At 39.0% G+C, this 15,067-nt stretch overlaps 1 protein-coding gene across 1 annotated transcript in view; it reads right to left on the bottom strand.

The window, feature by feature from the left end:
* Nucleotides 1-15,067, bottom strand: part of KDM5A (lysine demethylase 5A) — a 57,929-nt gene that overhangs the window by 6,778 nt on the left and 36,084 nt on the right. The window contains exons 18-26 of the mRNA XM_026868400.1: nt 13,938-14,293; nt 13,267-13,405; nt 12,157-12,336; nt 10,442-10,603; nt 8,889-9,440; nt 8,029-8,172; nt 4,609-4,768; nt 4,098-4,318; nt 1,540-1,950 (exon numbers count right to left, since the gene is read on the bottom strand). Coding sequence (XP_026724201.1) covers nt 1,540-1,950; nt 4,098-4,318; nt 4,609-4,768; nt 8,029-8,172; nt 8,889-9,440; nt 10,442-10,603; nt 12,157-12,336; nt 13,267-13,405; nt 13,938-14,293 — 2,325 coding nt within the window. The remainder of the gene's footprint in view (nt 1-1,539; nt 1,951-4,097; nt 4,319-4,608; nt 4,769-8,028; nt 8,173-8,888; nt 9,441-10,441; nt 10,604-12,156; nt 12,337-13,266; nt 13,406-13,937; nt 14,294-15,067) is intronic.

Raw genomic sequence — 15,067 nt, 5'->3', positions numbered from 1 at the left:
AAAAAGTAAATTAAAACTTAGGAAGGAAAAAAGATTAATTACTGGATTTCTGTAGCTCCCTGAGTAAAAGTACATGTTAATTTGAGTCAGTGAGCAGACACTGAGATCTGCAGGATAGGGAACAGATTCTTAGTTTTAATGGCATGCAGTGATACAGCTGTAAAAATTGTTACTGCTGTAGTTCTGCTTTCACCTTACAGGGGAATGTGAAAATGAAAATACATTAGAAAAATAACAGTAGTGATAACCTATCTAAAATGAAGAAACATTATCAGCTCAATATTTTGCTTTAGTTTATAGGAAAACTTCTCCTGAAAAAATGTTTTTAAGTGACTAGTAATGGACACTAACAGCTGCAGCTTCAGTCATCACATTGCTGTATCTGCCATTTTTGCCTTGTATGACATTCACCCATAGAACGAACAAAAATACATCCAACCTTAGGGCAAGACAGTCATTCCATTAAAAGCTTTCATTACACAATGAGGAATTTTACTCAGTTTCATTTAGTACTTCCTTTAGTATAACCTTCTTTATAATATGAACTTAAAGGCACTCTCCTCCCTCTTGCAATCTTGATTTCTGTAAAAACTGTACTAATACAAGCTAATTATCATCTGTGAAATAAAAAGAACAGTGGTACAAAGACTGTATCATCTTTTGAGCAACTGAGTATAATTTCTAATCTCAGTCTAAGTTTAAGTCTTCAAAATTGGTCTTTTAACTGGACTTTTTAAGTGTTCAAATGAACACTTTAATGCCATGTTACAATTCTGCAAAACAAGAAATAAGCTTTTGGTATCTGTAGTTGTTCCTACTCTCTCTTGTACAAGGTAGTGCAGTATAGGGTCTATTCCAGTTATTATTAGGAGTGTTTTTGTCTTCTTTCTAAAAAGAACAAGAAAAAAATTTTTAAAAAACATTTTTTTAATCATCAATCAGTCTGTGTTAAAAGCTGACAATCAGGAAACCACAGAGAGAGGTGGTTCAAGTTTCTTTTGTAATAGTCCAATCAGGTCTAAAATTACTGACTATTTATCTCCAACAAGCAATGTGAAGCACTCCGGTTGGAAATCTCTAGACCTGCAGCATCACTGTTCCCTAACTGTATGTAGAAATACAGAAAATTCAGTTAATTTAGAAACAATGCACATCCCGCTTCTGCTCAGAAACACACTCAAGTCAGAAACATTTCTAGCTGAGTTAAAGAATTTATCCTTTGAATCAGCCAATGTGTTGCACATAGCCAGCAAAAAAAATATACAGCTTGAAGAAATTAAACTTCCCAACCAAGACAGAGTACTTTTTCCCAGATTCCTATTTTTCTTCATCTTCTCCTGCTGTAAAGTACCTAAGAGAATAAGGAAGTTCTGTTTTTTATCTACTACATCTGTGTACCTATCCAAGTACTACTCAATCCTCTCTCATTCCTAATCATACCACTTTTATTGCTCATGCTGTTCAACCTAATTATTAAATTGCACTGGAGTTTCTGACTTTTCACGGAATTCCCCGTGACAGAACTAAGCAAAAACTCACTTTGTCCTTGCAGGGCCTCTGGCAGTTTTGTGCAGCACATACAGCATTCTCATCATCTGACTCTTCTGCTCCTGACCAGTCATACTTGGAAGGAATATCTAGAACCTTCTTCTCTCTTTTTTTCTCTGTGCTCTCCTTTGCTAGTTCCACCTTTGCAACAACTGCCTTCTCTCGCTTCTTCTTCCGCTCCTCTTCCTTAGCCAGTTTCTTTGCCAGCTTGTTCAGCTCCTTTGTCTTATCCATGGTGAGTTTTAGCTTCTTCTTCTTGGGTTTTTCCAGTTTTTTCAGCTCTTTAGATTTTTGCTTCATATCTCCAAAGAACTGCTCTGCTCTCTCCAGCTTTCTTTTCCGCTTTCTCTCAGAAGAGTCTCTCCCTCTCATTTTCAGTGGTTTCTCATCCATGCTGTCATCCTTCACAGAAAGGGTGAAAAGAGATTTATTTTTGGGGGGAGAATTGCAAATTTCAGCATACTGCAAAGCTGTGGTTTGAGATGTATTCAATTCCACTATTACCCTGACAAGGTATGAAGGAACCTATTCAACAGCATACCGTTACAAATTCTAAAACAAAAAGGGGTTCAACTTCATTTTCACCATACTAGAAAAAAAATCGTAAGTGGTATCAATTGTGTCAAAGTACAATGAATCAAAAATGTCCAGAGGAAAAAAGTAAATCAGCAAGGATAAGGCCAAATATGCAATGATTACAACTCCCTTCTCACATTGCTTTTTAATAAAAGTTGAGAAGATTAATCATTTGTTATTTTTGCTTATTTTTCATCCCAGATCAGTCTTGCCTGTAATTATTTTTGAGAGAAAGCAATTGCTATTCTGGAGATTAAGAAAGAGCAATTGGTGAATTCTTAAAATGTATCATCAACTCAAGCAAGAACAGATCCATTATTTGAACAGCTTCCAAACTGGCACACATTGTAAATATCCTGGCATCATTAACAACTCCGATAGCAGATTCAGATCAGAAGTGAGGCTTAAAATTGGAAAACTGTCACTGCAGGTAGTATCCACAATGACAATTCCTATTTATATCAGAAAGACTCACATGTATAGCTCCTTTGTACAAACAGGACTCAAATTCTGTTAATACAACTAGATACTTTAGCCTTAATCATTATTAATACATTAAGGACGTACTAGAAGCCAGTAAAGAAAGACTCTGTTTCCTGTACATTACTTAATATAGCTACTTCACCCAAAACTAAATCCTCTGAATATTATTATACAAAAGTCTAACTGTTTTGCATGTAAACAGACATAAAAAGGTATGCAATTCAAAATGAGTAGTTCTGGTTAAATAAGTATTCATAACGGTTAACCAGAATATGTCATAATACACACACCCTCTTACCCCTTCCCTGAAAAGAAAGCTGTGCTTAACTATTAATATTTAGAAATTGCTATTTGCTGGCATTCAAATTGTTCTTTAATCAATTTCACACCCAAACCATTAGATTAGAAAAACATTAAGCTTATGAAGTACTTGGGTCAAAACATGGTAAAGCAGTACTTTGGAAGCAGGATCTGTTTTATACTACTGTCCTAACTGATGGCAGCTTCACAACGCTTTGATTTATCTATTGTTTATGGACGCCACTCAGAAAATGAGACAACTGATTAACATGTTCACCTAACCTCACTGTTCAAAACATGTAACCTTCCATCTTATATTACTGTACACTACCAGAAAGTCAAGGAAGAATTATCTTCAATATACTTCCTGTGCAGATCAGTAACCCAAAAAGTGATCATACATTCCGTAACTACACATGGGCAAACTGACCCCTAACTTTAGCTGACATATGATATGGGGTGGGTTCCAGTACAGCTCTTCAACACAAGAGCCCACCTTCTCTTCCAGTACCCCTCCATCACTTGCATGTACCATTTTCCCACCACATCAATGAGGCTAAATGATTTGGACTAGACCTAAGATTCAGCCTGCCTCATTTGTCGTCAGCTGAGCAGTGATCAGCATACCTTCACAGTATTTTAAATATTTTTATTTAGATAATTTTTATAAATATAATAAAAAAATGCTGTCTATGTTGTTCTGAGGAAGAAGAGGAATCTTATTATCTGCATTACTAAATCATTTTTTATTAAAGTGTTCTTTTCCCAGTAACAACAAAAGTTCAGCAACGTACAAATATTGTTATATAAGTGTAGACTTTCCATCTTCCTAAATGCTTCTTGTAATTCTTTTGCAGATCAGTTTCGATTCCAAGCATAATCAAGAACAGCGTTTCCTTCGTTAACCTTGTATTTTCTAAAATAAGGTTTGCATATGGAACTGCCTGAACAAACTGTTCTAAATATACTTGTGGAGGACAGTGCTACGGCGTAAGTGATTAAGAACTGAATTTTTGCATCTCTTATTCTGTTATTTTCTGGAATCTACTATTACCCAGTTGAAATCCAAACATGTCAAAGTAACTAACGACTTAACTACCCAAGATTTTATTTTTTAAAAAAAAAACACCCCAAAATAATGTGGGTTGGGTTTTTTTTCCTATACCAGAATATTTCTTCAAGTTCCATACCTCCATGACATGAAGGAACCTGTCCTCAGAGGGTGGATGAGTAGCCTGTAAAATCCGCCAGATGTGCTGAGTCTCATCCAGCGACACCTCTAGCAGATCTCCTACCATCATTAGATCTTCTAGCTGAGCTTTTGCTCCAGGTGACAGCTCCAACACAGGGGGCTCTAGACTGCGAGGTACCAGTGGACTCTTCCGAGGCTGCTTCCTTGGAGTGCTAGAACCTTTCAGATGGATGGCAGGTCATGTAAGGATAAAAGGAAGAGATCAAAACCAAAAGAAGTCACATAGTTTTTTCAACAATCTAATGAGGGAGACAATCCCAAGGAAAAATACTGATGCAGGTTTATGTACCAGACATCAGGAAACTAGCTGCAATGTAACTCTACCGTACCTTCTTACAAACAACATATCCTCTACAACTAGCATAGGTCACAGAGCAGTTTCCCTCCTTACTGACTGTTCATCCCAGCTATCTGTTCAATTTTATCTCAGCGTATGCAAAAGTAAATACCTTGAGAGCAGCTTTTAGAAGCAGACGAATATGCATGTTCAGCACAGAATGAGGGAGCAGTCCACATGTGTGTCACCACTTCCTCTGATTTAATGGGGATTTCCTCATCACAGAACAAATTGGGCTCCAAGCTGCTAGAAGATTTTACACTGGCATTGTCCTGAAAAAGACCCACAGAAAACATGCAACATCTGGATCCAGAAAACACCTACTTCAAAGTAAATTCTACTAAGACTGACCAGTCTTCTGTTCCTAGAACCCTACTTTGAAGTACCCCACCTGAGACACCAAGACCACATGCAAAAGGTACACAAGTTACATCCCTACTTAAATAGTGGATGAACACAGCGACTGCAAAGACAGGTCAATAGATTTATAGCTAGTACATGAGAAACACTGGACAGTTCTCCTCACTCTGCAGTTCCTGAAGTATGGTCTTCAAAAGACAACATAATGAAAAGAGGCTTACTGTTAGCCTACATAAATTTGTTTGGTTGAAAAATTTGACTGCAAGACCATAAAGACTGGCATCTTTAGTAAAGCAGGAGTATGCTGAGTAAATAATGGTTACTACAGAAAGAAATGATTAAAGAACTTACAGGCAAGGAAACAACAGGGTGTTTGAGCACAGCAAATATCAACAGTGGTAAACAATCAAAGGTTGACTTGGGATCAAGACTTTTATGGCAGTCTTGAACCATTTTAAGATGGGCCCAAACACTGAAGAGGGTTGTAAGAGGGCTTGAGACTATTGTATTTCCCTGAACAGAATAATGGCATTGGCTTGTGCTCAGCTCAATGCACTGTGTAAGATGGCTGTTTAACTTTTTAGAAGCATCACCCTCCAAAATGGGACACCTGCCTTCAGGTGCAGGTGGATCCATTAAGAGATTAGGAATCTCTTAGCAGTGGGAGCAGCTTTGCTTGATTTTGCATTACATTAGGCAGAGAATCCAGAGAAGGAACAAGCCCATCTGAGTACGTTCCCCAGTGGCCCCTAGTACTAACTTCTTCCTCTTCTTATTCAGCCCTGCAGATGAAATTAATAAGGATAATCTCCTCAACCAGGTGTCTACTTCCACAGCACTTTCCAGAACTTAGCTACTCCATCATAATTGCCATGAAACTGGCCAACAGGTTAAACAAACTTAGCATGCCATGTAAGACTGAAACCTCTCAGAAAACAGTAAAAACCAAGAAGCTGGCTTAAAAGAAAACAAAGGCTGTAGAGCAGTTATTGACAATATTTACCTGAAGATTAGCTGTGTGGGTCCCAAAATGGCCAACTCAGGAAATTGTACCACCCAGACACTGTCATTTCATGACATAAAAAGGGAGTTTAAGAATGATAATCTCTCTCTGTCTTTCAGTTACACTCTTAAAAGGAAGCGAAGTACACACTAATGATTTCAGGACAGAACTAGAAGTGGGAAATTCAGATTCAAATTGCCCAGATGAAAAGGTAGAATAAATACATTCAGAGAGAGATGTTTCTCCCTACAGGTGAATAAATGTTACCACCATTTGGTGGCCACAGGCAACAAAGGTGCAAAGAAATGAGAAAAAAAAATGAGAAAAAGAAAAATGAAGGCAATTAAAGATGAAGAAATTTTACAGTATATTTGACCAGAATCAGTCTACTTATAAATCTTAGAACAAGTCTATATATTGCACTCATAATGAAGTATTTGCTGACAAGAATAATTTTTTAATTAGAAGAAACAATATAATCTGACAGGCCTTTTCACATGCATTTTCGTAATCATTGCTGTAGTTCGGACGTTTAAGAGCATGGTGCTGGAAATACAGTCTCTGGACCCGTAGGGGATCCAAGGATTACTTCTACAATGTCCACAGGAAGTTATTAAAAGCAAATTCATATATCATTTTTTTTTTTTTTTTTTGTTTTTTAAAGAAACCCATCACTCCACTGGAAAACATTTACAGATCAAACTGAAAAAACCCAACCCTTGAAAGCCAAGAGTATAAAATGATTAAACTTTGAGCAACTTTGCTATTTCTTTTGAACTTTGCTGCTCCTAGTTTAGACCTGAAGAATTTGGTTGCCTGAACATGTCTTCCATTCCAACCATGTTAGCTGACCTAACAAAAGACATTTCTGGTCCCTATCAGCTTTGCTTCCAACAGATTTTTACTTTCACAAGTACATGTAGTGATGAACATCCAAATCAAAAGGGTTAAGTAACAGATTTTTAAATCATAACAACACAATTATTAAACAAAGACTATTACACTCCTGCAAAATCCTCCAATCCTGACAAGCATATGCCATCTTTCTTGACATATGCTTTATCACAGCCTCAGAAAATGCCACATCTTTCAGAAATGCCTTAGTATGATTCCTGATGCAAAGAACAGTTTGAAAACCTTTTTTAAAATATAAAACTAATATAATTAGAAGTTGTAACATCCACTTGCAATACATTCTTGTTGACATTTCACATGGGACTAAGACAAATGTCTGTATATGCATAAAGCTGCTTAGAAACTAAATACTGAAAGATAGAGGCAAATCATACCTGGAAAATCTGCTGTCCGTTTATAAACCACAATATCTGCCTTAAAAGAATTTATATGATCACACTGTCTCTTAAGTTAGCATCTTTTAAAGTACATATGACACTATCCCTAAAAAGAAAACACTGCACAAGATCAAACATGGTTTTCTCTCTGCATGTATCAAAAAAGACAATTCAGAATTCTGAAGTGAAATACATCACACTGAAAACACGGTTATTTCTACAACTGCCTTTTCTCATGACAGTTCTCTAATTAAAATATTTTAAAAATTTAACTGCAGTTACAATTTCTGAACTGAATCCAGACCCTAATTTTACAACACAATCCATGCATCTCAATATTTCCACACATAAAAAACTAAACAGATGTACCTCCGTTATACGAAGGTTGAATGAAGAGAAAGGTATGGAAACGTGAAAGAAGCTTTGGCATCAGGAAACTTCTTACAGGACACACTGTTTTCAAATACTAATTTTTTGCTGTAGCACAAACTGTTGAACAACTCTCCATATAGACAGTTACTCATATTTATGATTCACATGTCTGAATAGGGCATAAAGACAACATTCATCCTCCATGGTATTATAAATACAAATCTCTTGAGAAGTGTATCTTTTTTTCCTTAGCACTAAAAAGCACGCTTTGAAACTCAAATCACAGGACATTTGGAAATTCTCAATAAAAACATTACAAAACTTCCCAATAGTCCAGAGCTGAGATACTCAGACAAAATCAAGAAGTACCTCTTCTGCAATCTGAGACTGGGCAGAACGTAAAGAGATAGTTTAAGATATGAAAAATATTCCAAAATAAACTGAATTAATAAAAACAAGTGTTCTGGATTAATCCCGTGTAGACAAGCCACACTGTACTGCTTACCTTTATGTCATAGCCATATGTCTCTCTTATGTCTTCATCAGAGTCTGTCTCTTCATCATCATAATCCAAAGTCTGCCGTGGGGATGAGGACACACTCCCTATCACTCTGTTAAAGGCTGACTGCTGGAAACTAGTCAAGTGTCCCTGAAAGAAAAATGGAATATGGGAATGCAACAGTAAAATTTCCAGAAAAATTTATAAAAAAATCTGAGTTATTGACAAAGAAAAGCCTAGTTACAGCTAGATGTGAAGAAATATAGGTAAATATCCAAGGAAAAGGTTCTATTACATTTTATTTCCATGTTTATGAATAGTGACTAGAACAATCTAGATACTGCTGTTCAGTACTACCAAATTACCGCCTGTGGTTGTACAAACTTCATCATCATCATTTGATTACTGTTCTCAATCTCAAGATGAAGAGGTCAGCAGTACCAGTGTTCCCTACAGTCCTCGCTGAAATTTACTAACAAGATATCAAATGCCTGAGAATGACAATCCATGAGAAATCGTAGGTATCAAGATCTTCAATTCTATCAAGAGGGAAATGGAATTTGGACACCAAAGCAGCCACCGCTTTACACATCTTCATGCCCTTAGCCAGTTGCTGTATCTGAACTGAGGTTTCTTACAAGAACTTTCAACAGCTGTTATTGAGAGCAAGTACAAAGTACCAGGCCTGTTCCTGAAGCAGCCTGTAACTGACTGAAGCCAGCCATAGCCTGAGGAGCACTGAATTTTGGTCTAATTCTCAGCCTTTAACTGCCCTCCCTTCTCCCCCAAGCTTCACCAAGAAAGATAAGGCATTTCAACACACCAAAGGACAAGCATGGTAAAGAGCAAGATATCCACATCCTTACCTGCAGGTCTGGGTTAGCTGCTGCTTTCTGTAGCTCTGCACTGATTATTTTCTCTGTTTTCTCACGTGCTGCCTGCTCCACCATGCGTTGGCTGAGCACAGAAAGCTTAGCCAAAGCAGAGGACAACTCATCAGTGGCCAAAGCCTGCCGCGCTCGGTCCTGCCAACTCATTGCACGTTCTGTCAAGCACTGCAATGCCTCCCCTTCTGGCAGCCGTACAGGGAGCTTCTGCAGGGACACCAGCAGAGACAGTATTGTCTCAAGCCGTGGCCTTCGGGAACGCATGCAAAGTGGACACAGAAACTTCACTTCTTTGGCCTGCCAACTAGAGCCCTTCTTCTGAGAACTTGTTTTGGGAAGGGGCACACAGCCACTATGAAACCAGTCTTTGCACAGCTCACACTGTAGCATGAATCCACTAGCTGTTTTGCGGCAGACACAGAACTTGACTTCTTCGATCCGATCCACCATAGTCATCTTGGCCAGGTTAGCTGCCCTGAGAGCATGCATGGCTTCGATCTCCTTCTGTTCCCGCTCCTTGAATATAGCCACCTACGCAGCAAAGACAAAAAACAGTTCATGACCTTCACAGCTAAGAAAGATCACATTTTATTAGCAATGTAGGGAAAAAAAAAAAACAAACCAATCACATAGAGATCTTCCTAGTTAAACCATCCCAAAACTTAGAAATTATGGGATCTAATTAAAATTTTAGGTAAAATACCTCCTTATCCCTTACTAATGACTCCTCCAAGTCTTTCTGACAGAGGTTCTATGTAAACCTTAGATAACCTCCATATCTACAAAGTTTCTGAATAATTGTATCTGTCATATGGCCACCAGAAGAACAGGTTTTGACGCCAGGACAGAAGACGGAATCAGTTCCACACATCTACCGAGACAATGCAGCTGAGCATTGTTTCAATTCTGTCTCATCACCAGGAGCATCTGAGTGTCCACGTTATCTCCTGAAGCAAATTGCATTTCCTCCATGTCTCCATTCAAGTAACTATAACAAGGCATACTGAAGTAAAATAGACTGTGTATATGCCACATTAATGAGCCTGAATGTATTTTCTTTGTTCCCAGAGAAACAGAAGTCAGACGACACTAGATTCTTCTCATAAGCTGCATCAATATCTTCCCAAGGAGAAATCAAATAACATTCCTCCCAGCCCAGTTTCCATGACCAAGCACTTACAGGCTGCCCTCAAAATCAACCTATCCAAATATATCTTGGTACTGCTTAAAGTAGACCTGTGCCTCATTTCACATTATTTTGATGGGATTTCAATAAATGTTAATAATATTATATGAGCATTACAGATATTAATCCAAGAGCATAAGTCTTACACATAGCCCAATACATACTAAATACCAGCACTTATACTCTGAACTGTGCTTCCCTCTCACTACAATGAACTGAACTACATTCTTGTGTCAAACATCACATTATATTTGTTTTAGTGAGATTCATTTATCAGTTCTTGCATAAGATTTCTACACAGATTAAACCCATGTAGGAGGAGACACTACGTTTCATTGCTCCTTACCACAGCTGCAGTATCCCTGGCCTCCTCCAGACCATCCTCCAGTTCACTTAAGGATTCCAAGTCAAGATCTTTCTCCTTTTCCTTCTCCATCAACTCCTTTGCCCTCTTCCGCCTATTCTTACTGCTCCCATAAACACCGATATCAGCTCGAGGACTCAGAACCTGTAACCACAAAGAACTCAGACTGTCAGAGCCAAGGATGCCACGAAGAGAAAAGTTCTAAACTATAGTGTTAAGATTTCAGGGTCACATATGAGAACATCTGATAAGGGTATTACAACAGAGTCAAAGCGCAGAAAAATAATCAGCAATCTAACACCTTTGATATCTGTCAATACTAGGAAGAGAAGAAATAAACAGAAAAGGATACAAGTATTTAATACGTATGGAATTTGAGCGTTATCAGCAGAGTGATGTGGCAGGTCAACTTGAAAGCCACTGTGTTTTCATGATTAAATTATACAATCTATTCAGATTAAGCTACCATACATACAGTTAACAAATACTGTATACAGATATCAGTAGTTTAACATTCATTTCAAGCACTTTCATCAATTGCAAGTCAAAGATCTACCATGATTGCATATTTATGTCAGCAATTTTGTGGCTGAAACAAACTGAAAAATATATGCTATAAGCCATTTAATTTGAGAGGCTGTAAAGCACTTTTAAGGACAAGAATTAAATTTTAGGTAATCCTGATTAGTTGCAAGGCATACCTAAATATAAAATCCATATGGGAAAGTTCAAATTGATACATTCTGGGAAATAGTCAAATGCAAAACTAGAACATATTAAATAACTAGTTAGGCAGAGAAAAAAATTTGTACCTAGAGTGCAAAAACAAAACCAAACATCAACTGCCCCTATTACAACAGTGTGATTATGTTGCAATAAGGGCAGATCCCATTGTGAATGGGATTAATGGGATGTAATGTAATGGGAACAACATTAAACAGCAGTATCCCCTTTGAGACGTATTGTAAAATTTACTCTGGAGTGCAGTAAATTACAAAGATATAATTTACTGCACTCCATAAGGCACTAGGGAAGCCATAGCAAGAGGATTCTGCCTGGTTTTCGACATCACAGTGAAAGTGAAGACAAACCACAGAGAACAGCAGCAAGATAAGAATATGAAAAATTCAGCCTACAAGACAGTGTTTAAAGAACTGGAATTGTTTCCCCTAGAAAAGGGAAGCCTGTCAAGTAGATATGATAAAACTTCAAATACATGAATGATTTTTATTAAAACAAAGACAATTACTATATTCACTGAAGTGAAATAAACAATAATTGACTTATTTTACAAGCTGTTTAGCTGTAAAAAACATTATCTAATCTACTGTTTTCGAATTTAAATCATGAAGCAAGGGAAACATCCATCAATTAAAGACAGTTTCTATGACCATTTCAGGACTACACTTTTACACTTGCAGAAAAAAAAAATAAATCTTTTTCTTTCCCTCCCAAAAAGGAGAGTTTTAATATGTTTCTTCAAAAATAACAGTTGAGATTGTCTATACATAAGATGAACCAAACATGGACTTTTAACCTTTTTCATTCTTTTCACCCAAGAACAGCTGAAGTTTTTTATTCTATTCCATTATCAAAAGGAGCTGTAATCTACTGTAACTGAACCAGCTGATCCCTCTAAACCACAGAGGACCATCAAGATCAGCTTCTGAAGGCTGACAGAGTTCTTTGTTGCTCACCTGTAACAGACTGTAGCTTGAGTTCTTCTTCAGGAAGGTCCTTCCTGTGCGCTCTCTCCAGGCACGTGCTGCAGCTACCTGTGACTCCAGCTGTGGCAGGGCATCAAGACGCACTGGTATCGGGCGACCTTTGGCAGACAAGCTCTCCAGTTGCTCCAGATAAGCATAGTTGCTCCCATTCTGGGGGTAAAAGAAATGCTTTTTAAGCCAACAATTTCACCATTATATTGGTGGCCAGCCAAATTTCAAGCCATACACTATTTTTGTCACGGATTGAAACAGAGTTCCATAGGAAAGGAAAGGAGGGCAAGTTTTCAATCTTACTGATATTTTTAAAAACTCTCCCATATAGTTTTTATTTTAACAGCCATTGTGACATGGCCAGCTGGTGTATGGAGTAAGACAACATTCCATTTCTAGCCTGTTGTCTTAAATTCTGTCTGCTTAACAGCAGGCTACTATATCTGAAAGTTGTACAGGGGCTGATGTGAAATCCACTGGGATTCTCACTTCAGTTCCTAACAAATACCTGATACAAGGATAGCAGTTGCAGTCCAGAGATCAAGACCTAGAAATATCACAGAAACCATAACCCTTCTGGATCAAGTTATATGGGTAGACTAACAGAAGGGGAGGCTGCTGAACCAACTATTTCATAACTTCATCTATTTCAGACAGAAAATTTTGGCCATCAGTGCCATTAAATCTTACACCATTTGGGGGAGAAAAAACTAAACAGACAAAACATTTCCAGAGCCAGCTCCAAAACTGAAGACCTGTAAGCAGAACCTCTTCTCCTGCAGCTAGCAGTGAGAGCATGTGGAACAGTTTCAGTACCAAATACCCTTAGAAAGTTACATTCGCGTCATAATGAATTTGCCAGCTTTTACATCTCCCATGAAATGCATAAAAGGAAGGGAAATCAAAATTGGATAGCCAATGGGGAAACAGCATCACAGAAAGAAATTTAAGCACACGAGCAATGGTTAAGCATATTTAACAGCTATAGCAAAGCTTCCCTTCAGGTGACCTTTGCAGGTAGAGGGGCTAGGAATATGTCTAAACAAAAGGATGCAAGCAGAAGATTCCAGTTCCTGCTGTAACCCCTACCTGAATGGCCTCCACTTTGGCTGTCCAGTCTCTAGCCCGCTGCAAGGCTTCTTTCAGTGCCAGCACATTGGGCAGGTAAGCAGGGATGTTCTTCGCTTCATTCACGATGCCCTCCAGAGCCATCATACTTTGGCGTGGTCTAGAGTAAGAAAAACCCAATTCCAGCCTTCTCCCAAAATGCCAGTCAACTAAAGCCATAAATTTGACAGGCTAGTGATGCAACTTCATCACTACACTGCAGTGTAACATGCCATGGCTCTATTCTTGGAGGGCACTACTGGCTACCAAAGAACAGGAAAGGTGAGAAAGCTGATGAATTTTGCACAATCAAGTTCAGAAAAGCACAGCATCAGAACTCCTTAAGATCAAGGAAGCTGTCTTGTGTAGCATACTCAGTGGTTTTTGTTGAGGAAGATGAACAGCAAAGACAGCAGCAACACTTGCAGCCTCCTATCACTGTGCAACATGACAGGGAATCAACTCTTCTGCAACTCATCAACTCCTTCAAATCCAACTCTTTGAGCAAACTGCCAGGAGGTAGAAATAAAAAAAACCCAAAACCCAATGCCTTACAGCTTCAAATCCCCTACCTTTTCACTACACTCTGGGGATTCTCAGCCTCTTTTGAGAAGTGTGTGACCTATAAGTACAATTTGCAAAGAAACACTCACCTGGCCTGCAGACAGACCTTGGCCTTCTCCTCCCATCTCTCTGAGACTGTAAGCAGCTCCTGCAGCTCAGCCATGGCTTTCTCCACAGCATGGTGTGGTGCCAAGCCCACACCTGAGTCAATCAGCTTCTTCATCACATCTAGGGTGACCCTCTGGGGATCCAAGAGGGTGGACCTCACCTCATCCAGCCACCGTGCCTGCTGCAGCTCTTGCTTCAGCCTTGGCAGTTCAGGAAGTTCTACATAAAGGCCAGAGCCCATGTCTATCAACTCCTGCAGCTTGGAAGAGTCTGGAATCTCATCCATCATAGCTTCTTGAGCACGCTCATGAAATTCTTCAACATCATCAAGCAGATTCTGAAATAACATGCAGGAAAACACACCCATAGAATCAAAAGGGAAAGCTGACTGAGGGATCAGTCAGCTGTGAATTTGTATGTGATCATCACATAATCAGGCAGAGCTTCTACACACAATGCCAGATGAAATGCTGGGGTTTCAACCCCAAGCCCCATATTAAGGCTGACATATGGGTGATTCCCACAGCCCTTTACAAAGGGAGCATGAGTTTACCTTTAAGCTTCCCTCCAGGGTGCTGCGGCCTGGCAGGGAGAGCCATTAGGTAAACGAGCCCCAGGTGTCCCACATGAAGTAAGCAAGAGTCAGGTGTCCCACTTGGGGATAAAAGCTGGGACCCCTTGCAGGAAGGGGAGTGTCTGTCTGAGGTGGATGCACTTTGCAGAGTTTTCTGTTGGGGAAGGACCTCCTGCCTCCCTGGAACTGGGCTCCAGTCAGGTCTGGCTTTTGTAAATGTGGGCTGTGTAGAGATTCAGTATGTGGCTTCCTTGGTCTTATGTGTTTGGTTTGTTGACTCAGTTGTCTCCTGTCCCTTCTATGGCAGACTGCATTTCACCATTTGTTCCACCCATTGTTGGTTGTGGGGTGTCATTGTTGGGGTCAGTGGGATTGATGTCAATTATGTATAATCTGACTGACTTGTTTGTACCCCCAGTGCTCACCCCTGTACTGACCCTTTTGTATCAAATACAATTTGGTTATTGGTTCATCTTTATGCTGGCTGTGTCCTTTATGCTAGGCCTCATAATTGGCATAACACCAGATAGTTGTCAC

Source organism: Athene cunicularia (genome assembly GCF_003259725.1).
Source record: "Athene cunicularia isolate RWA chromosome 1 unlocalized genomic scaffold, athCun1 chr1_part2, whole genome shotgun sequence".
NCBI classification, from domain to species: domain Eukaryota; kingdom Metazoa; phylum Chordata; class Aves; order Strigiformes; family Strigidae; genus Athene; species Athene cunicularia.
This window is presented reverse-complemented; position numbering and strand designations above follow the sequence as displayed.